This window comes from Rhinopithecus bieti, unplaced genomic scaffold (assembly GCF_001698545.2).
Source record: "Rhinopithecus bieti isolate Rb0 unplaced genomic scaffold, ASM169854v2 scaffold_3521, whole genome shotgun sequence".
Lineage (NCBI taxonomy): Eukaryota > Metazoa > Chordata > Mammalia > Primates > Cercopithecidae > Rhinopithecus > Rhinopithecus bieti.
In genome coordinates, this window is record NW_016804218.1 from 837,579 (window position 1) to 863,876 (window position 26,298).

Sequence of the window (26,298 nt, forward strand, 5' to 3'; positions counted from 1 at the left end):
CAGACTGAAGAAAGTACATATTGTATATTTCATTTATATGGAATTATAGAGAAGTCAAAACTAACTTAGAGTGATATATAGCAGATTAGTGGTTGCCTGGATCTCGGGGTGGATAGGGGGAATTTGCTACAAAGGGTCACAAGGGATGACCTTTGTGGTGGAAATGTGCTGTATCTTGATTGTGGTGGCAATTACTTGGATGCATACATTTATCAAACTCACAGAATTGTATACTTAAAATGAATGCATTTTATTGTCTGTACATTATTCTTCAATAATAATAATTTAAAAGGAACATGTCAATGTAAAAGTTCTAGTTAACTGAAAGTTACCATGTAAAATATATATGATGTGTGTATTTTTAGGCATTTAGAAAATTTAAAAGAAATACAAATTGATCACAAAAATTGTATTGACCATGATTTCCTTTTCTATGGGAGATCTTCTTTCACCTCCTGAAGTTTCTGATGGTTACTATTACCAACATCAACAGCAGACATGGTGTTGACTGGCAGAATGCCCAGATGTATGACTACTTTGAGTACTGAAAGTACATGGGAACCTTTAGCTACAGTTGGTTATCTTTGTCTATATGCAGAGAGGCTCTTCTCATGTTGGGATATTTGACTTCAATTGCAAAGAACACAGTACAGCTTACCTTGTGCTTTGTAAGTTAACACCTGTTGCTCAGAAATTCAGCTATGTCTTCTTATGCATCTGTGTTGGTATCTGGAGGAAGGAGGTATTCTGCTTAATTACTCTCACACTGCTAAATGTTACTTCCCAGTAGGGATTTGGGAAGCAAGGAAGGAGTAAAGAATGGTATTCATTTTGTGGTGTTTTCTGATGCCAGTATCTGTATCTTGTAACATGGGGAGAAGCACTGAGGGCTGAAGTTTTTCAGTACGTTTTATTTCACAGAGACGGTCTACATCTCAAATCACTAGCACATCAATAGGCTTTAACTGGTTTCTCTGTCTCCAGTATTTTCTGATTCAAGTCATTTTTACTTAGTTCCTCCAGTCTAATCATTCCAGTGGACTAAATCAGAGGCCTTCCTATCAACTAAAAAAAAAAAATCAAGCAAGAAACTATTATAGAAGTATATTTATCCATAAATTTTATGAGTGTGTTGTATATGTATAAATATTATAAATACATTTACATATAAATTATGCATGCATTACTATACTAATAAAGTATAAAATATATGTTATTTTAAAACATTTATTATTGTAGTGTTATTCTATTATGAACTGGTATTACAAAACATGATATGTACGTAGGGTGAAGTTCATAGTTAATAGTAAAAGTGAATCCACATATCAGATCGTCTTCTTGGTAATTTCATATTATTTTGGCTGTCCTTCTATTAGCTAAAATTATAATACAGTAATATGACTAATGAAAAGCTCATAATAAAAGTATAGGTGTCAGTTTTAGATTTCTTATTTACTTAATTGAATTATCTTTAGTCTGGACCTTTTTAATGAAAAAGAAAAAAACTTCTAAAATCACATGTCTATTTTGGGAGTGCTTGGATAATTAAACTCTACAAGTCTAAAGTCTACTTAACCAGCCAGGATATTACAGCAAACTGCAATGCAGCACAATCTGATCAAATGAACGAGGGTACCATTCAGGGCAGTGGTATTCCCACTTTAAAAAAAAAAATACCTTGAGTACTGAATATGGTATTTGACTATCCTGGAGGCGACAGTGGCAATACATATGTAAAATGTTATTAACGCTTAATTTTTACTATTTTAAGATAAATATATAAATAAAAATAGAAGTGCACGTTTTCCTTCCACATCCAAATTGACTGTCTTTAACTTCCACTGCCTAATTATAAGTGCCTTGAACACAGCTGATGCTCAGTAAATGTCTGTTGAAAGAATGAAGGAATGCTATTTGGTATAAGGATTCATTTGTTCATGTCTATGCCTAACTTCCCTAATTAAATTATAAGACTCTTGAGGGCAAGGATTGTATGTAATTTTTTTTTTTTTTAGTTTCCAACTAGTCCACAGCAACAAACTAAGGCAAAGTTAGCCAGATGCAAATGCTCCCATTCTGTACCCTGTTTAGTGTGGCTCCCAAGAGCCATTTATCATTTAACCCAAAAAGCAAGGCTACTTTTGCATTTAGTCTAGCTCTTTTAAAATTATTTGCATAAGCTCATTGATATTAATAATCAGTTATCACACATTTTCTCCTCTCTACCCCATGCTATGCAATAGTGACTAAAGAATCATTACCAACTGTACTATAATTGTTTATCTATGTGCATCACATATTAAGCTGTAAATTTATGAGAATGAAAACAATGCTTATCTTATACTTAGCATAATAACAACACTTATAGCAGGTGCTTGACAAATGTTTTACTGAATGAGCAATTCATTAGTTTAAAAATAAGAACATTTCTTTCCATCAGGAAAGTAGACCATTTTACTTGAAGAAAACATTTGCAAAATAGAATTAGTAGTAGATACAATTTTTTACACAGAGAGGCTAACTTACTTCCAGTTACTGGGGGCCATTAATCAGAATGATGTAATTGCCTCAAGTCATTCATATCCCTTTACAAACAAAGTCTAAAAATTACAGAATACTCGCACTAATTGCCTCAACTATACTGTAATACTCGTATGACACTACATATACAGATGATCTTAAGTAGTGTCCAAATGTATTAGTTTTCTACTGTTGCATTAAAATGACCACAAATATAGTGGCTTAAACAATACAAATTTTCTCATAGCTTCTGTAAATAAGGACTATGGATATGATTTAGCTGGGTCCTGTGCTCAGGATGATACCAGACTGAAATCAGAGTGCTGACCAAGACTGCAATCTCTTTTGCGGCTAAGGTTCCTTTTGCAAGCTTGTTGTTTGTTCACAGAACGTGGTTTCTTGAGTTATAGGAGCTCAGACCTCAGCTCCTAGAGGCTACTTAGTGTCCACTCTATTTTGAGGAAAACCTTTTCCCTTTCATCTTGAGTCCAGTGATTGGTGGCCTGTAAACTAACTGTCAATGGACAGATTAACATATGAAAACGCAAGGTTTATTTATGCATGCATGGTATGCAGATGGGAGTGCTCAGTGAGGAGTAACTCCCTGAATAACCACAAATAAAGGCTCACATACTAAACTTAACAAAAAGGTTAAGATTTTAATTGGAAAAGTATGGAATGGTCTACTGGGCTTTATGATGCTTATGGACAGCTATATTTGCACTTTCTGGTGATAAGGATCAGTCTTTTCTTCAATCAGAAGGGGAGGCAATGGCAACTATATTTTCAGGAGGGTCTGCTTAAGTTTGAATAATATTTTTTTCTGTTGCTGCTGATTGTTCAGATGCTTTCAGTTTAAATAAATGTTTACACCACTTTAGTGAGCTATTAATGACTTCCTTTGCCGTATGGCCTTCTCTACAACATTGCATTTTGCTTCTGTAAGAGCAACAGGAAAATATCTGTTGCAGCTTGTTGCGTCTTTTAAGAGCTTGTCTGCTCAAGTCAGGCCTACTCAGGATAATCTCTCTTTGATTAACTAAGAGCCAACTGATTAGGGACCTTAATTACATATTTTTAAAAATCTCATTTCTATATAATGTAACATAATCACAAGAACAATATGGAATCATAGTCCTTACACTCAAGGGGAGGGATTATATAGGTCTTATTACCAGGAGAAGGATGTTTTAGGGACAATCTTCCTACCATACCAAATGACAGGATGAGAAGTTAAGTCCAGTACTACTGGAAATCATAAAATATAGAAATGATTACACACATTCTACACTGATAAGGTAATAAAATTGATGCTATGTACCAATTGGTTAGGCCAGATGATATCTCAGACCATCCATAACAGTATGTGGAAAAAAGAAAGTCCATTTGTGAATTCAATATTTTTTAAACCATCTTTAAAATTTTTTCTCATATCTGATACAGTTTTCAATCATAGAAACATGCATATAACATAAACATAGTTAATTTCTCTTCTTTGAGATTCCAACTTCTCCTTTTAGCCAGTTGGGTCTATTGGCCACAAGTCCCCTCATTAACCACAAAGAGATGGCCTATATTAGTTCACTATTTCTGTGTAACCAACTGCCCCTGAATTTAGTGGCGCAAAACAACACAGAGTTTCTGGGTACTTCTATGAATCAGGGATCTAAGCATTACTTAACTGGGTTCTCTGCTTTGGTCTCTCTTACAGGGCTGCAATCAAGATCTCACTCAGGCAGGATCTATTTCCAAGCTTACTCATTGACCGTTAACAGGATTCAGTTTCTTGAGAGCTGTTAGTCAAAAGACCTCTGCTCCCAGCTGGTTGTTGGCCAAGGGCCACTCCCACCTCTATGTCACATGGGCCTCTCCAACATGGCAGTTCATTCATCAAAGCAAGGAAAAAAGTAGCAAGACAGAATTTATAACCTTTTGTAACCTAATCTCAGAAAGGGCATCCCATCATGTTTGTCTTATGTAATTCATTAGAAGCAAGTCGTAGGTTCAGCTTACACTCACAGACGGGGATATGAATGCAGGAGGGCAAGGATTGTTAGGTGCCATCTTAGAAGTGTGCTTCTCACAGTGCCTGAATGATGGTACAATTTATCACACTGAGGAGAAACAAATTAAAGTGCTTATTTCCAAGAAATGAAATAAATCGTTGCTCTGATTACATTTACTTATTCAGAGCCAAAGCAACCAAACTTGATGGGACTGGGTGTATAATGGGAGTGGTTAGCCCTTGTCTAAGGAGAGAGGGCAAATGGAACCTAAAGATGAGAAACTAAATTCAACATCAGAGGAGTGACATTAAGTACTAGGTCCAAGGTATGAGTTTGAGACTGTGGATGAGAGAAGAATAAAAGGTCAGAAGCCCAGGAATACCAACTCAATATAGAAGCAAAATGTCAGACCAGATATAGCAGAAAAGTTCAAGAACAACGAGGACTCCTGGCTTTAAAGACACGAGGTTAGGCTTTTCCTCACAATTATTGAATGGTTATGAAGTACTGCTGTATTTTTGCTTTACATTCAAACGAATAGAAAACTTACTGGTTCCGTAAAAATGTTGAAATTGAGAAGTATTACTCCAAATAAAATTAAAAGTCATCAAAATATTCATTTTTTTTTTAGCTAAAAGTAGATTATATATTTTCTTACAAAATGCATAGATACTGTTTTGTATCTATTGATTTTATTTTTTTCCTAATAATATTTACAGTATGAAGCACCATTTTATACCAGGTGCTATGGCTACACCTCAGAGTCATCTGGCTTAAAACACATACTAGTGAAGCTACCATTGGCTTCTCCTTCTGACTGTTTATTTTTATTTTTAACATTCCCTTATTTTGACCTTAAGAAGCTACTTTCCATGAAAGTCAACAAATCATGTACTCTAGAAAGTATAATATCCTTTCACAGTATTTTCAAAAGTGGTGATTTCCTTGCCTTTAAAATTTTATTTTTACAATTTTTTTTATTTGCCACATAACCATGTGATAGAAAGGTGAAACTAAAGCCATATTGAAAACAAAGAACCACTCATTTCTAGTAAAAGAAATCTAGTTATACTTAATTCCCTTTTTGCCTGCCTCCAAGTATAATTTCTACTAGATTACAGAAGTAACCAATTACTTTCATCTACCTTTCCCTTCATGTGCCTTGAAACTAACTTTTTAACTTTTATTTTGAGAGTTTAAATTTATTTTAAATAAATTTATTTATTATCTCTCCTAATCTTAGATCATTTAATCATAATTCTTCTTAAATTTTCTTTCATTTCTATCTTTAATCACACTTCTTTGTATATATTGAGCTCTAGCACCATTTGTTTAGCTTTCATTTAAATTAGCAGTCAAATGAATAGCAACTAATAAACCAGTATGCGGCAATTTAAATGCTTATTAAAACTTGCCAGTCAGAACCTAACTCCCAGCTTTGCTTATTCAGAAAGGATTGACATTTTCTTGCCACACCATCTACTAAAGATAAGACATGCAGTTTCAGATTAAATTAAACGTGCCATTTCTGTATATTTGGGTTATCTTTTATTGCTTTTGAAAAAGCAAATCATTCTGAGAACTTACTTAAATTTTAAAGGTTGTGATTTTCAGGGTGTCAAAATATTTTGCAAATTATTTTCTTTAACAACCTACCATGGTGTCTGAAATTTAGGCACTTGTGATTCTTATGGGCTGTTAAAGCTAGATATAGATAGATAGATAGATAGATAGATAGATAGATAGATAGATAGATAGAAATAGACTTAGATATGGAATATAGATAAATGGTATATATTGTATCACTGAAAAAAGTGCTTCATATAATTTATCAGACCAAGGCTTTGAAGTATTGTATGGATAAACTTAAGATTCTTGTGTGTGTTTGTGTGTATTTATATGTATGTGAGTTTTGGGTTGGGGAGTGAAAGAACTAGGAAAATATGTGCCTCAAGGGAGGAAAATCAGGAATAGGTCAACAAAGTGTACTCAGAGGAAGCTTGAGTAACAGATGGGGAACGATGGTACTAGGACAAGGTCATGAAACAGTAAAGGGTGTCAGAATTTAAAGCATATCTGCTCTCTAATGTATGAAAATTTTAGAATATGTTAATTTAATTTTAGCTCTTCAGTGGGTTATGCCTAAGAATTAAAGGAGGCTTTAAGAAATAAAATGCAACCTTGAAATAACTTTTCTTTATTGGGTCCTAATAAAGAGTTTCAAATGCCACTCTCTATTTGTGACAAATCACACACATGTTCATTGCTACATTTCTGGAGTCTTGAAATTTGCAACTGCCAAAACTAATCAAACAAATAGTCCTTTCTCTTCCTAGGAAGAAATTATTCTAAATTTAGAAGCCAATTCCCAAAAGAGTTTATGCTCTTGAGAGAAAATTTGTGAAGAAAAGAGTCTATTAGTTACTTTTAAATGCTGTTAATTTATAAATGCTGTTGACTTGCAAGAACAGTTAATTGTTTATTCAATATGTGAAAAGTACTTGACCTCATCTAAGTTTACAGTTGCCCAAATACAAGGTCAGGAATAAAGTTAAATATGTCAGCATTGTACTGCCTTCTTGTCTTATTTCTCCTTCCTTCTATCACTTTGACCTCCTGTGCCTTCCAAAGTGAATGAGGTAACAATTCGAATGCTGATTGCTTGTGAAAAGGGTATCTTTATTCATTGAGACAATCCTTCTAGGCTTAAAATCAGCCCAAAATCAAAGAAAAGAGTAAGACTGTAAAGCATTGGGGTACTGGTGAGTCTTCATACATATCGCTTTATGAATGATCACTTATGTCACCCATATGGAAAGCCAGTTCTAGTGAGTGTATTACATTCTTGGTTCACAGAATAGATGATTATTTAAATTTTAAATTTAATAACAAAATCTTCTTATTCTTTTATAACCAATTTGATCTACTGAAGTGTTCTGTGTCTGATGTCAATTTATATAAAGGACCCTCCTAAGGCATAAAAAATAACTAGTACTAAATTTCTTAGTATTTCCTGTGTCTCATTTGAGGGAGAGGTATGGATATTGCAAGAGGGAAAGAAGTTGGGAAGGGCAAAGACCTGGAAATTAACCACACCATGCCTTGTTATTCTCCTAGGGTCTCATGATTCCTTCAGCTTCTACATTGATGAAGCCTCTCCAGTAGGTCCTGAACAGCCAGAAACTGTCCAGAATTTTGTCTCTGTGTTTGGAACTGTGGCCAAAAAGCTCATGCGGAAATGGTTGGCTACTCAGACAATGAATTTTACTGGCCAGCTAGGAGCTGGAATTCGTTATTTTGATCTTCGAATTTCCACCAAGCCCAGAGACCCCGACAATGAACTCTATTTTGCTCATGGTTTGTTCAGTGCCAAAGTCAATGAAGGCCTTGAGGAGATCAATGCATTCCTCACAGATCACCATAAGGAGGTAGTGTTCTTGGACTTCAACCACTTTTATGGGATGCAGAAATATCACCATGAAAAACTGGTCCAAATGCTGAAAGACATCTATGGAAATAAAATGTGCCCAGCGATTTTTGCCCAGGAAGTTAGTTTAAAGTACCTGTGGGAGAAGGACTATCAAGTGCTGGTCTTCTACCATAGTCCAGTGGCTCTGGAAATGCCGTTTCTCTGGCCCGGGCAGATGATGCCAGCACCCTGGGCCAACACCACAGACCCTGAGAAACTGATCCAGTTTCTTCAAGCATCCATCACTGAAAGAAGAAAGAAGGGATCGTTTTTTATATCTCAGGTGGTGCTGACTCCCAAAGCTAGCACTGTAGTCAAAGGAGTGGCAAGTGGCCTCAGAGAAACAATCACAGAAAGGTAAGTGTCTTTAAAATGTCAGGGGGAAAACCTCAAATAATTTAACTTGAATTCATAGAGCTCATAAGTGATGAAGCTAAAATTCACACCTATGTATGTTAGGTCCCCAGGGCTGCAATAACAAAGTACCACAAATTGGGTATCTTAAAACAATAAAAATATATTATCTCACAGTTCTGAAACCTAGAAGTCTGAAATCAGTGTCGGCAGGGTTGGTTCCTTCTGAGGACTCTAAGAGAGAATCTGTTCTATGCCTGTCTCCTAGGTTCTGGTGGTGGCTGGCAAGCCTGAGTGTTACTTGGCTTACACATGCATCACTCCAGTCTCTGCCTCCTTTTTCTCATGCCATTTTCTCATGTGTCTCTGTCTTTTCCTTTGCTTATAAGGATACCAGTCATATTGAATTAGGGCCTGCTCTAATAACCTCATCTTAATTACTTCTGCAAGGAACCAATTTCCAAATAAGGTCACACTCACAGGTAGCAGGGGTTAGGACTTTAACAAGTCTTTTTGTGGACCACAGATCAACCCATAACCCCATGTATTTTGACTCCATGTCTAGTTGTCTTTTCATAGCACCCTTTTTTTACATTTGTGTGTTGCTTTATAGAGTGCAATATCCTTTCTCTACCATTTGCAGAGTCTTTTAATATCCCTAATTCCATTTGAAATGCATAACAACCCTGAGAAGTAGATATTGTCTTACAGATTTAAAAAATGAGGTTCAAAAAAGTGATATATTTTTCCTAAGACCGCTTCAACAGGGAATGATAACACGGATACTCAAACTCTATTCTCAAACTATATCCTATGCCTTTTATACTACATATGCAGCCTTATAAGGAATGGTTACCCCTGAGACAGTGGACACTTCATTGGTCAAGCCCAGCCAAACATGCAGAATGTTCATTACCTGTGAGGTATAACTTGAACAGTCACAGTTTTTTTCCTGCAAGTGTGACACAATATGCTGAATTATACATATTATTTATTCTTTTGAGTTAAAATGTTAAACAGTGCAAACATCATCTGAAGAAAGAACGTAAATCCTTATCAGATCTCTTATTTTTATCTTTCATTGACATTTTGAATTATGCTAAAGAGACAGAGCATGAATGTTTTGCTTGGACTCAAGGTCTTTGTGGAAAAAGACAAAAGATGAAGAGAAAAGATTAGGCAGTGAAAATAGTATGTGTGACCTTGTGGCATAGCATATAGGACAGGAAATGAAAGGAGTTAAAGCTTAGAGTGGTGCAAGAACACATTTTCCAGATATCTTTTAACCAGGCTACAGAGAACCTCATCCTTTGAGCAATGGGGAGCTAGATAATAAAGTTTAAAAGTAACATGACTTGACATGATCTGCGTTTTATGTAATAATTGATGCAGCCTGGAGGATTGATGGAATGGAGAGAGTGAGCAGTTGATAAGTGCTTAGAACTGTTTCAGCAAGGTAATGCAAGCTACACTGGGGAAGCGAAAAAACACAGAAGGGGATAATATGCAAGCAGTGAAAATTAAAATGGTTCGGTGACTAGTTCCATATGTGGTATAAATGGGAGAAAAGAGTTCAGGATAAGCAGGACAGGTAATGGAAGCATTCACAGACTCAGGAAACAAAGACACAGGGACTTGGGAGGAAGTGGGGAAGGTACTATCCGGGTCATGCTGAATTTAAAGCATGAGTAAGGCATTCAAGTAGATATGCCTAATTGATCATTAGAAATACAGGCCAACTCATTTGGGGGCTGTTGGCATTTCTTGGTGCTGAAAACTCCAAGTCTTTGGAGTGGAAAGGTTCCTCCACATAAAATCAAAACTTTCTTCTGTTATTCAGAATGGTCCATTAGCTGGGACTGCTCTGTTCCTTAAAATTTAAATAACATTACCAACCATTCATTGTATAGTCTATGAAAGTGCCTGGCTTTCTCTATGATTTCTGCTAATGTCTACATTTCTTCTATTTGTATGGTAGGAGCCCTTTCTACTACTGGATTATATCATTTTATGACTTAATTGTCCCACACAGTCTGTCCATGTCCCATTCTGAGACATGAAACTTGCTTCATGTTCATTTCCACAATATTTTTTAAATTTTACTGAAGATCTGAAGAGGCCAGGAATGGTTTATAATCACAATAATGTACATAATTTAAAATCAAATTTTAGGCTTGTCTTTAATTATAAATCTTCTGCCCTAGGATAACAGCCCCGGACAACATCTGCAACACTGTATAACTCAGCTTCATATCCTCTGACTGAATCTTCTCCTCCTTTACCGTTTTTCACTTATTTTCTTTCTTTACCCTTAGATTGCCTTTGAGATCCAACATTCTAGATGATTGTGTAACCAGATTAACACATCTAGATGATTATGCCTAACTAGTCAACTCTCTCCAGCTTCCTAAGCCTAAATTCAGCTAGTTGCAACAAAGTAGTCAACAAAACAAGAGGACTTTTTGCTTTATAGTACCGCTGTCCACAAACATTATTTTTTCTGGTAATTAGCAATTTACCCCCTTTCTCACAAACTTACAAAGTGAGGGAGTTGTGTACATATAAAAATGTGTTGTTTTTAACTGTATCCCATACAGTCCCCAGATTTTGAAGAATCTCTGATGGGTCACTAGAGGTGGGGAAAAGGCAGCAGGAGCCTGGGAGGGAACTCACTCCAACTCCCTCCATTCTCTCCATACCTTGAATGAAAGAAGCTTCATTTTTAACTTTGACATTTTGGGCATGATGCAAGTCTTCCTATGACCTCTTCCAGCTTCCAGCATAGTTCTATGCTTAGGAAAACACTTACTCATATTAAATCCTTGCTTTGCATTTTAGCCAAGAACTTTACCCTCATTTTACCTGTGTAGAGATCATCCTTTGAAGAAGCCAAGAATTTACTCAAAGATAAACAGTTTTCATTTTTCTCTTCTTATGGCATTTGATGTAATCTAGAAGTTTTCAAGTCATAGTTAAACTGCTTTTTGGTTACTCATGCTCTAGTACACTACTACTGAAGTAGGATTTGTGGGTAAAAAAATCAAATCAGTTAGGAAAGTGCTGAACATTATATTCTACACAACTCTCCCAAAGGAGTCACAGTGTACATTAGCATATAAAAGGCACTAAGGAATGTTTTAGTGATGAATCCTATTTAAATTTAACTAATGCAATGTTTTCCAAGCACTTAACTTTTGTTCAGGTAACACTTATTAACAGCACATGGAATTAATTTTAAAACTGCTCTCAGCCCTTTATTTCAGAACTTCTTACTTGCCTCTCTAGCTTATATACTTGGAAGAGTAGAGTTGTATCATTGACAAGAAAAAGGAACAGAAAACGAAATTTTAAAAGTAGAAATGAAAACTCCATATGTTGAACTAATTCTTTCCTCTATAGGATTATGAAAATTACTTACAAATAATTTGCCAATATATCTGAACCTTGTCATTATAGATGTGCTGGCATTCTCCAGTGGAGTTTAGTCTCAGAAGTACTAGAAAGACTTCCTTTCTAACCATTTGCAAAGCTGTATTCTGAATGTTATATTAATGTGAAGCTCAGTTTTTTGTTTTGGTTTGCTTTGGTTATTGGACATACTCCAACCTTCTACATGGAACCTACAGGAAAAGCTTATTGTCAGCTCTGGGGTCATGACTTGCAAAGGCAATTTATTAATACTTATCACTTATTCAACGAAGGAGCACTTGACTCCCCAGAACTTGTTGGCTTTCTCTTCTTACCAAGTGATGAAGCCTATGAAGTGAACTGATTCTGATATTGTCCTCTTCGCTTTTGTGCAAAAGCCATTCATTCATGAAGTCCTGTGATGGCACCAAAAGTTGTAGTAAGTTCTTCTGTGCCACGAAAGGAAAGTTACCAGGCAATTATAAGACCACTCTAGACCTTACATATTTTCATCTGCAAAATTTGGAGTTTGAGCTAGATTACCTCCAAGATCCATTTCAGTTGTAAAATCCCACAGTTCTAAGATTCTGTATTTGACTAGCTAGTTTCTCTACAATTTTTAAAATCATACCTAATATTTGGGTTAACAAAACTCTGAGCACACACATTTAGAAAACAGCATTTAGAGTTGTGGGTGGCTTTCAGGGAAACTAAATCCAGCCTGGATTTAGGTACCATAGCTTTCAATCTGGCCAATGGTTCTAAATACTGCAGATTCATTTTCTACATTGTAGCAATGCCAAAAGACACAGATTTTTTATTTCTTAAAGATTTATTTTTATTTCTTTTTCAAACACCAGTTTTGCACCCCACCCCACGTAATTCACACATTCTTAAAAAGAAGGTGTGCAACTTGAGTAAAGTCCTTTCCTAATTTGTAGAAGTTTATTAACTTACAGGTTTTTTTTAATTTAAAAAATGTAGACATATTACCTGTCTGAATTTTTAAGCAGCAATGCATCTGTGCAAGTAAAGTGATGCTGAGTTAAATTAGACAATATTTGTTCAGGCCAACAAGTTAGATAATGATTAATATAACAATAATAATAACTGTTATTATTATTATGGGCTATTATAAGGGTTCACTATCTGTTAGATCCTTTACTGTGTTATATTCATGATTAGGTTCAATATTTATAAAACCTCCAAGTGTAGGTACTATTGCTATCCTATCTTAACAATAAAGGGACTAAGCCTTAGAAGTGTTAACCAACTTAGCTGGATAGCACAATTAAGAAAAGGTGGATTCAGGATTTAAATCTAGGCTGCTCTATCTGTTCACTTATTCACAAAAGCAAACATTTAAATGCCTAATCTGTTCTAGACACTGTACTTCAAGTGACTGATCTCAGATATGCAGTCTTATAACCATTACATAGTACTATCTCCCTGCTATTTGTGAGAATCCAAAGAAGTGACTGCAACTTTGTTTTCATCTTATTAAATGACAATATCTAGATCAAATTTGGCAGTACATTCAGGTAGACTGAGTCCAATTTAGTACTTACCTGTTGAACAGCTCCTATGAATACGGCTCTGCATTAAGTATTGTGAGGCATATTAAAATTGGTATTTGCCATTGTTCCCATCAAGCATCAAGTAGGTTTGAAAAGACAGGAACATGCAAGACCTAAATACAAATTGGAGAGAAACAGGAGAGTTAAATATCAAGACCTATGGTGATATAGAGGAGAGAGATATCTGGAAAGATTTTGGCTGGCTTTGACAAAAAGCACTGTGATACAATAGCAAAGACTTGGAATCAACCCAAATGTCCATCTGTGACAGACTGGATTAGAAAATGTGGCACAATAACCATGGAATACTATGCCAGCCATAAAAAAAGGATGAGTTTGCGTCCTTTGTAGGGACATGGATGCAGCTGGAAAACCATCATCTTGCAACTATTCACAAGAACAGAAAACCAAACACCGCATGTTCTCGACTCATTAGGTGGGAACTGAAACAATGAGATCACTTGGGACTCGGGAAGGGGAACATCACGCCACTGGGGCCTATCATGGGGAGGGGGAGGGAGGAGGGAGGGCTTGCATTGGGAGTTATACAAGATATTAAATGATGGAATTTGCATGGGTGCTGACGAGTTGATGGGTGCAGCACACCAACATGGCATAAGTATACATATGTAACAAACCTTGCACGTTATGCACATGTACCTAGAACTTAAAGTATAATAAAAAAAAAATAAAAAATTAAAAATAAAAAAATAAATAAATAAAAAAGCACTGTGATAGGCAGAGATGGGTAAGGGGTAACTTCTCAGGATGAGGAAATAGCAAGAGCAAAGCATGGAAGTAAGAAATCTTAAGGACAAGAGAAATCAGGGTTGGTTAGAGAAACAGAGTGATGTGCAAAGGAACATGGGGGATGACTCGAGGAAAAGTGAAGGGGAGATTATGGTTGGCTGAATTAGGCATATATTAGGAAGATACTGAGGAAGGCAAATCAGAACTGGACCTCAGGAGATGAAATCCACCTAATTATGTAGGTTGAGTAAGGAAGGAAGAGACTGAAGATGAAGCTACCAGTTTAAAGGGGGAAACAGAGTAACAGGCCAGCAAGTGTTTAGAAAGAAAGAGAGGTAAAAATTCTGACATGGTTTGACTTCAGCACTACTGACAGTGCTGCCCCCTTGGAATACGATTTACAGTATCATTTTATATGCATGACGTCCCTTGGAATTGGATGATGGGTAGCCCTGGCCACTTAGTCTCATGGACACAGTGATCACCTTGAGTGTAAGGCAGAATTTTCAGGATGTGGTTGTGAGTATACACCAATACTACCCAGCTGGGCAAAGGAAGACAACTATAGTTGTTGAGCCCACATTATGTGCCAGGCACTGTGCTAAGAGCTCTACATGATTTGTATACATTTAAGGCCTTGCAGCCTTACAAATTAGGTATTATTAAATCCATTAGAGGTGGAAATTGAGGCTGAGAGATGTCTAATACCTTGCTTTAAAATCCCATATTAAAGTCATTCCTTAATTAATAAGCTAGGATTATTACATAGGTTTGTTTGACTCTAAGTCCCATGCTTATTCTTGCAGATTAGGTAAAATTAATATTGCTTAGCACTGGCTGCATTTAATATATTATCTGTCATCTTGGAAGGCAGAGTCAGGTCTAGGGGTTTGGGAAAGTGAATTATGCTGGTGACAGAGTGGGTAAAGCTAAGAGAAGAGAAGGTCTGAAGTGTGTGGCTTTGCCTCAAGAAAGCAAACCCTGATAGGATGTTAGCATGGAACCCCCTAAGGAAGCATTGACATAGAACATGAAGGGAGTTAGAGATGGCTGGGCTTAATCCTTCTTGCCTTGTGGTTATTGCTCATTTCACCATTTCTTTTTTATTAAATAAGGAAGTTGAGGCCAAGAGGAATGCTAATTGATTGCACAAGGACACAGAGCTAATTGGCAGCAGAGAAAGGATTAAAATCCAGGACTCCTGGCTCCCAGTCAAAAGAAGAGACACCCCAGAGAGGGATAAGGCCAGAGGATAAACAGAAAGCCTAGGGGTGGAGGGGGCAGAGCATACCAGGCTGCGCATACCAACATGGAAGGGCTTTCAGTCTGCACTGCACTCAACACTGCATGGTGCCCTGGAGTCTTGCCAGGAGGGAATGCGGGTAAAGCCAAAGGACTGGGCCACAGATTTTATGCTGGGCCTACTTTCCCTGGACTTTCTCTCTCTCTCTCTCTCTCCCTCTCTCTCTTTCTTCTACTCTTTTTCTCTCTCTACATCACGAACCCAAAGGACTCTTTATTTCTCTCCAATGGGGACACACTCCAGCTCACAACCCTCCTATTGCCCAATTTGCCTTTTCCTTGCCCATACCCAGAAGGGATGGGTCTAGTCTCTTGGAAGTTTTTCAGCTGCAGTGCCAGTCATCTTAGCAGTTTGGAGAGCCAGGAAAATCCTCACTTAGAGGCTGAGACTCAGAATGGTTCAAAGTCAGCTATAGTGACACGAGACAGTACCTATCTCCATAAAGGGCAGCTTTCCAGCCCCGCCCTTCTACCCTAGGCCATGTCCCAAGACAGGTCAGCACAGCAGCAGAGCAGAGCAGCTAACAATGGATATTTGGGATATTCTATTCAACAGATGGGGAAAGCGATCTCCTCAAGCTACATATCCATGAGGAGAAAGAACACCAAGGAGACTATGGAAAGCTAGTGTTCCAATAATCATTGTTTACAAAAAGCTTTCACCATAAGATATTCATTTGTTCGACCTGTCTCTCTCTCTGTCTCTCCCTGTCTCTATAGATATGTATGCATACAGATACATATATGTACTTGTGTCTGTGTGTGTATGTCTGTTTGTATGTATGTACATGGCTTCATTTGTAGAAGTGTTATTCCTAATTTGCAATTTAAGAAACTGAAAGTCAGAATGGCTAAATAAGTTTACTCGGATGATGTTATAAGTTAGTGCTGGGTGCAATTTAGAATCTTTCTGAACCACTGGAAAGCGGATTCTGGCTTGTAAATCAAAAGGAAGCTCCAGAAAACAACCCTTTCCCAGCCCAGGACTTGGCAAACTGGAATACACTTATGGAAATTTTGTTACAATGTAAATTCCTGGGTACCACTTTCAGAAATTCTGATTCAGTAGTCTATGGTTCAAAGTGTTTAATTCTTAGCAGACTCAAGTGAGCCCCACTTCAAGTAGCACTGCTCTGCTCATACCCACAAACAAGCTGCACCTTAATCATCCCTACTGACAAATTAACCTGGTTTTGGTTAACATAGAGAACATAAACCCCAATATTTATTGGTGTCCTCCTCCCTAGGCTCAGTTAGTTCTTCCTAAAATCTAAGTTACAACTCCTCTACCCACAAGACCTGCCAGATTTAAGTTCATATTTCCTTGCTGTATCACTCAGATAGTACCTATCAATGATTTCCAAAAAATAGCCCTCGGCTTTTGGCATCTTCTGTCTTGTGTGACTTAGTTTGATTCTAGAATTATTGCGCTAATGGGCTAAAAAGCACATTCTCATGTAAGAAGACTTAATAACTTCTAGACTCAGTGTCTCCCACCAAAGCCAATTAACATTACAGCACTGCATCCCAACTGCCTCCACAATGCTAATTTCAAACACGATGAGAAAGAAGAAGAAGAAGAGGAAAAGGAGGAGGAGGAGTTTCAACTGAAGAATTATGAGTTTCATAAATTCAGAGAGAAGAGAGCTTTATTTCTTATAAAAGATTGCCACCTGCAGGCTGGCCATTCCATGGGTTGGGAAATGTAGCCTCCAGTAGAAACTGAGAAAGGTACTTCAAGGAAAGGAAGGGTGAGACAAAAATTTAGGCTGAAAGGGTCAGCTAAGTATACATATTCAACAGGTTGTAAGATAATCTATGAATATTCACAAAGTGGGATGGTTGCATTTATAAATAAGTAAACATACATATTTCATAAGTCCTATGTTCACTTCTGGGTGGAGACTTAACATTTAAATGCATTAAAATTAGGTCCTATATGTCAAAAAGTGAAACAGAGGACACAGAGGCATGTTATGTGCAGTCTCTGTAACTGACCAGAACCAGTCTACGATTTGTTGTCTCTGATCAGGAAGACAAGCTGGTTAGTTGTGTTGAAACCACAAAAATGTGGGGAAGTTGGATGGATTGATTTCTGTTAAACTCTTGGGAAAGAAAGTCTTTTAGTGGCAGTTAGTGAAGAAGGGAGTATAACAAGGCATGTCCAATCTCCCATCCCATCATCGCCAAAAACTCAGTTGTTTTTGTTTTCTTGTTTTGTTTTGTTTTGAGACAGAACCTTGCTCTGTCACCCAGGCTGGAGTACAGTGGCATGATCTTGGCTCACTGCAACCTCTGCCTCCCAGGTTCAACTGATTCTCCCACCTCAGCCTCCCAAGTAGCTGGGATTACAGGTGCATGCCACCATGCCCAGCTGATTTTTGTACTTTTTGTAGAGAAGGGGTTTCACCATGTTGGCCAGGCTGGTCTCGAACTCCTAACCTCAAGTGATCTGCCCGCCTCGGCCTCCCAAAATGCTGGGTTTACAGGCATGAGCCACCCTGCAAGGCTAAGAACTCAGTTTTTAAGGTTTCTCTGGAGTCCTTTTGGCCAAGAAGGGGTTGTACTCAGTTGGTTGGGAGGCTCAAGATTTAATTTTTATTTCTCAGAAGGAAGAAGATTCTGTACCAGCTTACAGTTGTGAGACTGTGTGACAGAGGAGTGAGTTCAGCCTGTGTCCTCTGGGGTATGGCAGGAGGAAGGGTTGTCTGTAATTCTCCATTTTAACAACTTTTGACCCAAAAATTTTTGAAATAAGAGTGAATATAAAACTCTTTTTCTTCTTCATTCTGCTGATGTTATATGATTAAAGAAGATTAAAATACATTTAAATACAGGCAGGCAGTTTTCACTGTTTCGGAGAGGTTAAAGACTAGAGAAGGCTCCAAGTTGTTGAGAAGTCAGACATCTATTCAGTGCCTGCTCTGTGTGTGTGTAGTGTGTGTGTGTGTGTGTGTGTGTGTGTGTGTGTGTGTGTATGAGCAACAGAGAGAGACAGAGAATGAATACATATACTTTTCTGAAAAACTGTGGCTTAGGATGGAGATTCTCCTACTTTAGTAAACCTCTCTGGATCTCAGTTTTCTTCTATGGAATTATTGGGCAGATTGAATTTAATTTCTAAAAGAAACTATCTTAAAATATAGCTAGTATGTATAGCTAGCACTCACCAAAAAAAAAAGTTGAAAGTAGGTAGGTTGATGGGGTAGAGAGAATAAAGATGGAGTATCCAGGCAGCAGGGCTATTTAGTCAGTCAAGTAGTGACACAATAATTTGTGTAGTTTAGTCGGCAACTGAGAGAAAAGGGAGATTTGTTTGGAATTTCAAATGAACCATATAATGAGATATCAGTAGATGAACAAGTAAAAGGTGTCTGATTCAAGAAGTAAAATGGACCACATGTGGAAATCTCAGTTCACATTCCATAGTCATGAGAAGGGGGCCTGCAGGCCAGCTCTTCCCTTCTGCTCTATGCAGGCAGGGCTCCTGAGTGGGGCACAAATCCATTCAGCTGAAAAGCTCCAAGAGAAGAGACGTAAGTATTTTGTGATTGTCCTTTAGCCAGAGATCTCCAGGCACAAACATTTGTTGAACATGCAGGGTTTATTATTTGTTGCAGCGAGGGAGAACATACCATGGAGTCCATACATGAGACATCCCGGTAAGAGGATGCTAGAAGGGACTTACAAGATTGGGCTGAGGTTGGGTGACTTCAGGGAGGGTCTAAGGAAGCAGAGGTTCTCTCTAGATCAGATGCTGTCAGAAAGCAAGGACTAGTCTATATTTGGGTATTTCAACAAGCGTAATCCATAGGGCTAGAGCAAGATCAAACTGTAATTGGTAAAGGAGTCACAGTCACTTATTTTAGTGAAGAGAGGTGGTGACTTTATCTGAAGTCGGTATTGTGGGAGATTGCTTATGTCCAACAGGAGAATAACATGGCCTGGTTTTAAGTGTCTGGCGAGCTCTCAGTTGTCAGGGGCTGCTTTTTCTTTCCCCCTTTTTCAATAACATGTGAAAACAGAAATATCACTTATTCTCATTTGGCTTAAAAGCCTCTAGTGTAAATCAGTCTGTCCATGTGCTTTTCTTTGTTCTTTTCTCATTAAAATGGTCGGGGTTGTTTCTATGCAAAAGCCCAGACCATTTTGATAATGAGGCAAATCAAAGAGTTGGTAATATCCTAACTGAGGGATTGGCTATTGAAAATGCAAACTCTTCAAATTAGGCTATACTGACCGTCAACTTGACTTTCTTTCTCTGTGATCTTAAATTTCTCCCTCTACCCTTGGAAAACTGTTGAAATTTCCCAGATGATGGAGAGACGGGATACAGGGCAGGAAAAAAATAGAACACAGCTCTTTGTAAAGGGAATTGCTGTTTTTTTAAGATTTGGGAACATTCCAATCATCTTCCTAAGGTTTCACAACTCATTCAGGGCACAAGGAAGCAGGAGATAGGATGCAGACTGTCATATTTTCAGCTAAATTGGTTTGTTGTCCTCTTTCACAGAGGGAGGCATATTTTTTTCTCGGGCTTGTTTGCATGGGTGCCCCTGAGGGCTTGCGATCCAGATGTTTGTGCTGAGTGTACTTGATAGACGCGGTTTTCAGAGACTGACCTACTGATAAACAAGGGTGACTCTGACAAGTATAAATGGCTAGTCGAGTGAGGTGATATAAGCCAAATCCTCTCTGTCATAAACAATAAAAGGGCAAGGAGTTGCTGTAAGCATGTCCTACCTAACCAAATTGTTATAGAAATATTAAATAACCAACTAACATCACTCTAGGCAATGAGATGTCAGCTTTTAACTTACCACATTTGGTTGATAAAATGATGTTTTCTATAATATTTTCAGTGTAACAACAGCAATAAAAAAGTTAAAACTATGAAATTTTCTCAGAATACCTGACCTTGGAGGATTTTACAAGAAAATACTGCATGCATCAGTTGCAGGCATTAATATTTGGCTTTGTTGATTACAGCACAGATCTTCTGGCTCTTGCTCTGTATGTCTGGGATTGTAGCCTATTGCTAATTAACTTATTTTAAAGTATTAACAATAATTAGACAAGAACGGCTAGAGACTTGATTGTCATAATTGATTTTTTTGCAGAAATCACAATTATATCTTGAACTCTTCCTTTAAAATAGTCTTTCCTTCCACCTCCTCATCATTATTTCCCTGTGGCTTCAGCTGTTAAGAGACAAAAAGCTTACAAGTTGTTTCTGGGGCTGTGACATCCTATCTGGAGGAAGTAGTATGTGGCAGTGAGACTGTAATGTGTGATTTCATTAGTGAACGCTAAAAGCACAGGTTGCCCTTTGGAAATGGATGTGAGATGTAGCCAATATAAAACAGACCAAATTCACTGTGCTGTCTGCTACTTGTCTGAATACTGAACAAAAAAGTTGTTGCCTATATAATTTAGCTCAGGTTCAAAAATTAACCAGTCAAAAATAGATAATAACTCTATCAAAAGCTGTTAATTGGCTCATCATGGTGGCTCACACCTGTAATCCCAGCACTTTGGGAGGTCAAGGCGGGTGAATCACTTGAGGTCAAGAGTTTGAGACCAGCATGGCCAACATGGTGAAACTCCTCTCTACAAAACTACAAAAATTAACTGGGCATGGTGGTGGGCACCTGTAATGCCACCTACTCAGGAGGCTGAGGCAGGAGAATCCCTTGAACCCAGGAGGCAGGCGTTGCACTAGGCCCTGATTGAGCCTCTGTACTCCAGCCTGGGTGACAGAGCAAAACCCTGTCTAAGAAAAATCAACCAAACAAAAAAAAGACAAAAACAAAAGCTACTAATTAATGGACATGTTTCAGTTTTGTGGTTCATTTTCAAGAGTTTAATTCACATTGCCTGTTTTCTAAATAAAGCTAGCTTATAATGAATAGATTGTAGGAAAATTTGATCAAGTGTGTAGTTTAGTTTCACTAAATTCAGTCTGTTAATAGACAGTCTATGTCGATTCAGAAGAGTCATGATGGATCTATTGTTAAGTATCCTGAAAACTTCATTTTTTCTTGTCTCACTTTCACATTGGCTGGTTAGAGGTTACTTGGTTATTTAATAAATTTGACTCTATTGCTGTTCACAAGCAGAGCAAGTGCCACAGACATTTCTACATGGTGTTATATGACATAAGGAGAATTCCACACCCTTGAGCACACACAACTATTGCCACTGTATGCTTGTGTGTCCACATCACTCATGTGTCCACAGACCAAGAAGACCCCAAACACAATATGGCTGAGAACTCTTACAAGTAATAAAGATGGAGAGGCTTTTTAATACTGTAAACCATGAGGAATGACATTTCCATGTCTCCTGATGCAGGCTGTTTATAGAAAGGCTGCCTCACTTGTCCACAATTTTCTACTCCAGTTAACAAAAGGGTGGTCAGCTGTAGACTGAAAATGTTTATGTGAAAAAGAACTAAAGACAAAAACCTCATGATTATCTCAATAGCTGCAGAAAAGACTTTTGATAAAATTAAACATCCCTTCATGATAAAAGCTCTCAATAAATTAGGCATCGAAGGAACCTACCTCAAAATAATAGGAGCCACGTATGACAAACCCAAAGCCAACATCAAAGTGAATGGGCAAAAGCTGGAAGCATTTGCCTTGAAATCCAGCACAAGACAAGGATGCCCTCTCTCACCACTCGTATTCGACATAGTATTTGGAAGTTCTGGCCGGAGCAACCAGGCAAGAGAAATAAATAACGGGTATACAAATAAGAAGAGAGAAAGTCAAACTATCTTTGTTTGTGGATGGCATAATCCTATATCTAGAAAGCCCCATCCTGTCAGTCCAAAACCTTCTTAAGCTGACAAGCAACTTTACCAAAGTCTCAGGATACAAAATTATGTGCAAAAATCACTAGCATTCCTATAAACCAAGAATAGACAAGTAGCTTATAAAGAATTTGGCTCTATGCCAAATTATGAATGAACCAAATATACAGCCAAATTATGAATGAACTACCATTCACAATTGCCGTAAAAAGAATAAAATACCTAGGAATACAGCTACCAAGATAAGGGAAGGACCTCTTCGAGGAGAACTAAAAACCACTGATCAAAGAAATCAAAGACGACACAAAGAAACAGAAAAACATTCCATGTTCATGGATAGAAAGAATCAATATTGTGAAAATGGCCATACTGCCCAAAGCAATTTATACATTCAATGTTATTCCCATTTCCAAAAACAGACACTTAAAAAAAAAAATGAAACAGAGTAGAGAACCCAGAAATAAGACCGCACACCTACTGCCATCTGATTTTTGACAAACCTGACAAAACGAGCAATGGGAAAAGGATTCCTTATTTAGTAAATGGTGCTGGGAGAACTTGCTAGCTGTATGCAGAAAATAGAAACTACACCCTTCCTTAAGCCATATACAAAAATCAACTAAAGATGGATTTAAGACTTAAATGTAAAACTCAAAAGTATAAAAACCCTAGAAGAAAACCTAAGAAATACCATTTAGGACATAGGCACAGGCAAAGATTTCATGATGAAGATGCCAAAAGCAATTGCTACAAAAGCCAAAATTGACAAATAGGATCTAATTAAACTAAAGAGCTTCTGCACAGCAAAAGAAACTATCAGCAGAGTAAACAGGCAACCTATAGAATGGGAGAAAAATTTTGCAACCTATCCATCTGACAAAAGTCTAATATCCAGTATCTACGAGGAACAAATTTACAAGAAAAAAACAACCCCATTAAAAAGCTGACAAAGGATATGAACAGACACTTCTCAAAAGAGGACATTTTTATGGCCAACAAACATTTGAAAAAAAAGCTCAACATCACCGATCATTAGAGAAATGCAAGTCAAAACCACAATGAGATACCATCTCATGCCAGTCAGAATGGCGTTATTACTAAGTCAAGAAACAATAGAAGCTGGCGAGGCTGTGGAGAAATAGGAACATCTTTACACTGTTGGTGGGAATGTAAATTAGTTCAACCATTGTGGAAGACAATATGGCAATTCTTCAAAGACCTAAAACCAGAAATAATTTGACCCAGCAATCCCATTACTAGGTATATACCCAAAAGAATATACATCATTCTATTATAAAGATCCGTGCACATGTATGTTCATTGCAGCACTATTCACAATAGTAAAGACATGGAATCAACCCAAATGCCCATCAATGATAGACTGAGTTTTGAAAATGTGGTATATATACATCATAGAATACTATGTGGTCATAAAAAGGAGGATATCATGTCCTTTGCAGGGACATGGATGAAGCTGGAAGCCATTATCCTCAGCAAACTAACGCATGGACAGAAAAGCAAACACTGCATGTTCTCACTTATAAGTGGGAGAGGAACAATGAGAACACATGTACACAGGGAGAGGAATGACACACACTAGGATGTGGGGGAGTGCATCAGGATAAATAGCTAATGCATGCTGGGCTTAAACCTAGTGATGGATTGATTTGTGCATCAAACCACCATGCACACATTTACCTATGTAACAAATCTGCACATCCTCCACATGGAGCCCTGACTTAAAAGTTGGAAATCAAAAAAAAAATAAATAAATAAAAAGAAAAGAAAAAAAGAAAATGTTGATGTGTTCTTGGGCATACATGTGTTTGTGCATGTGTATGTGGATGCAAGTTGTGTGTTGATAGGGGTAAGAGAATAGTTTGAAAATAAGTATTAACATAGACTACTCTTTTCAACTGTAAGTATTCATTGCTTTCTTCCTGCTTATTAAGGAAAGAAGAGTTTCCTTCACATGCAGTGTGATCTTATCTCCCAACTGAAGATAAAAATGATGACCTGAAAGTGCTCAGATACCCCATGTGGTACTTTTTCACCTAAGTTCATGATTGTCATAGGTGACATGCATTTACATTATTTTAGCTTGCTCTGAACCTCATATTTTCCTTTAGTGCTTTTATTGAAGGATTTATTTGGCAGTGTAGTTTCGAAAGTTGTGTTCTGTTTCCAACATTGTGTGGCTTATCTCTGTGATATTTGGGGGGCTTTTGTATATCTATGACTCTTCTTAAAAATTGATATGGGGCGCATGTTCTCACTCATAAGTGGGAATTGTACAATGAAAACACTTGGACACAGGGTGGGGAACATCACACACCGGGGCTTGTTGTGGGGTGTGGGGAGTGGGGAGGGATAGCATTAGGAGATATACCTAATGTAAATGATGAGTTAATGGGTGCAGCACACCAACATGGCACACATATACATATGTAACAAACTGCATGTTGTGCACATGTACCCTAGAACTTAAAGTATAATAAAAATAAATAAATAAGTAAATAAGTAAATAAATAAATAGAAAATGGTGACCTACTGAGAACAAGGACAAATAATATTTTCAAAACTCTATTTTACAAAAAGGGATCTGCTTGAGATATTTCAAGTGAGTAGATGTAACTTATGAAAAGTGAATGGAACATTAAAATGGAGCAGATACAATACTAAAAAACAATTGAGGTGGGGAAGAAAGTAATATAATCCACTTGAAACTAGGATGGCATTTATGGTATGACTTTACAGAATCCAAATTTCTTTGAAGTAGACCAAAATAGCGTTTCCTAGTGTCCCAGCACTCTTCAGGTTACCCAGGGACAGAAACAAGAATCCATTCATTTACTGAGTTGGCCAGTCACTCAGCCAACAAGAATATAGTAAGAATGTGCTGTGGGCTTAGAGTGGGGACTGGAGAGGCATGATACGGTGTCATAACATTTTCTTCATGGTTTTGTCCTCCAGTTACAGGACACTCTCCTTGGAGTGTGAGATTTTTATAAAAGACAAAACTAGAGAATGGCATGAGACACTGTTTGCAACTGTGTAGTAAAATTATCTATAGTTGACATATGCCATAGGGATTCCAAGGAAGGAAAGATGACAAAAGTGACTTCCTCAGCATCTAAGGACAGAAATATGCTGGCCTTTTCTGAACTTTACCTTTCATCGAGACATTGCAATTTATGCTCATATATCAGGTGCACATCTATTTTCTCTACTCAAATGTGATATATTCTTGTGATTATCTAAATCGCTGACCAGCAAAAATGGTAAAAGAAAAAAAATCTTTTTTATGGTGAAAAATTGTGCTTGGTTTTGAAAACACTTCCACATAATAATATATTAGACTAGGCCAACAAGTGGGAGTTCCCTGGAGGGTTGGAAGATCCAGCTACCGATTCACAACACTTTGTGTGCCTATTGGTGTTAGGAACAGATGTACATAAGAGAGAAAAGTGAAAGCATTATGTGAAAGGTCTGTATTTTGACAACAATTTTCAGCAAGTTCCCTGAGAAAATTTGCCAAATGCATGTTACGTATTACATTTTTAAAATTCAAGGTGGAAAAATATGCTTTGAGAGTTGACATTCTGTCCTGCACAGTTTACATGCCAAGATACATTCATTGATTATCAAAAGTACACATCAAATGAAGTAGATTCCCTCCCATATTGAAGTAACCTGACAAAAAGGGAACCACTGCTGGGACTTCTGAAAGACAGCTGAGGGGCAACCTTTTAACAAATGTGGTTGGCCTTTGCACTGCTTTTTCTCTTTTCCTTGTCGGTCTTTTAGTGAGAAAGGACAATTTTATAGCAACTTGGCAAAATGATAGTGCAGGAAGTCCCAGATGTTCTTGCCCCAGCTGTCTCTGAGATCTAATAATATAGAGTGGGAATAGCACATCTCCCTAAAGAGCACACACAATTTAAGTGGCTTTAGTTTTCCTGCCAATTAGACATTTAAGATGCCAAACCCATCTCCAGGCAACCTTTGTGACAATTTCGTATCCTTTGGTGAAGGAACCTAAGGCAAATAGGATTTTCTGGTGGCAAAAATAGCATGGGAAAAAAATTTTACTCT

The 26,298-nt window shown here is 37.5% G+C and overlaps 1 protein-coding gene across 1 annotated transcript in view; it reads left to right on the forward strand.

Annotated features, from left to right (window-relative positions):
- PLCXD3 (phosphatidylinositol specific phospholipase C X domain containing 3) overlaps nucleotides 1-26,298 on the forward strand; it is a 207,385-nt gene that overhangs the window by 116,995 nt on the left and 64,092 nt on the right. The window contains exon 2 of the mRNA XM_017867297.1: nucleotides 7,644-8,352. Coding sequence (XP_017722786.1) covers nucleotides 7,644-8,352 — 709 coding nt within the window. The remainder of the gene's footprint in view (nucleotides 1-7,643; nucleotides 8,353-26,298) is intronic.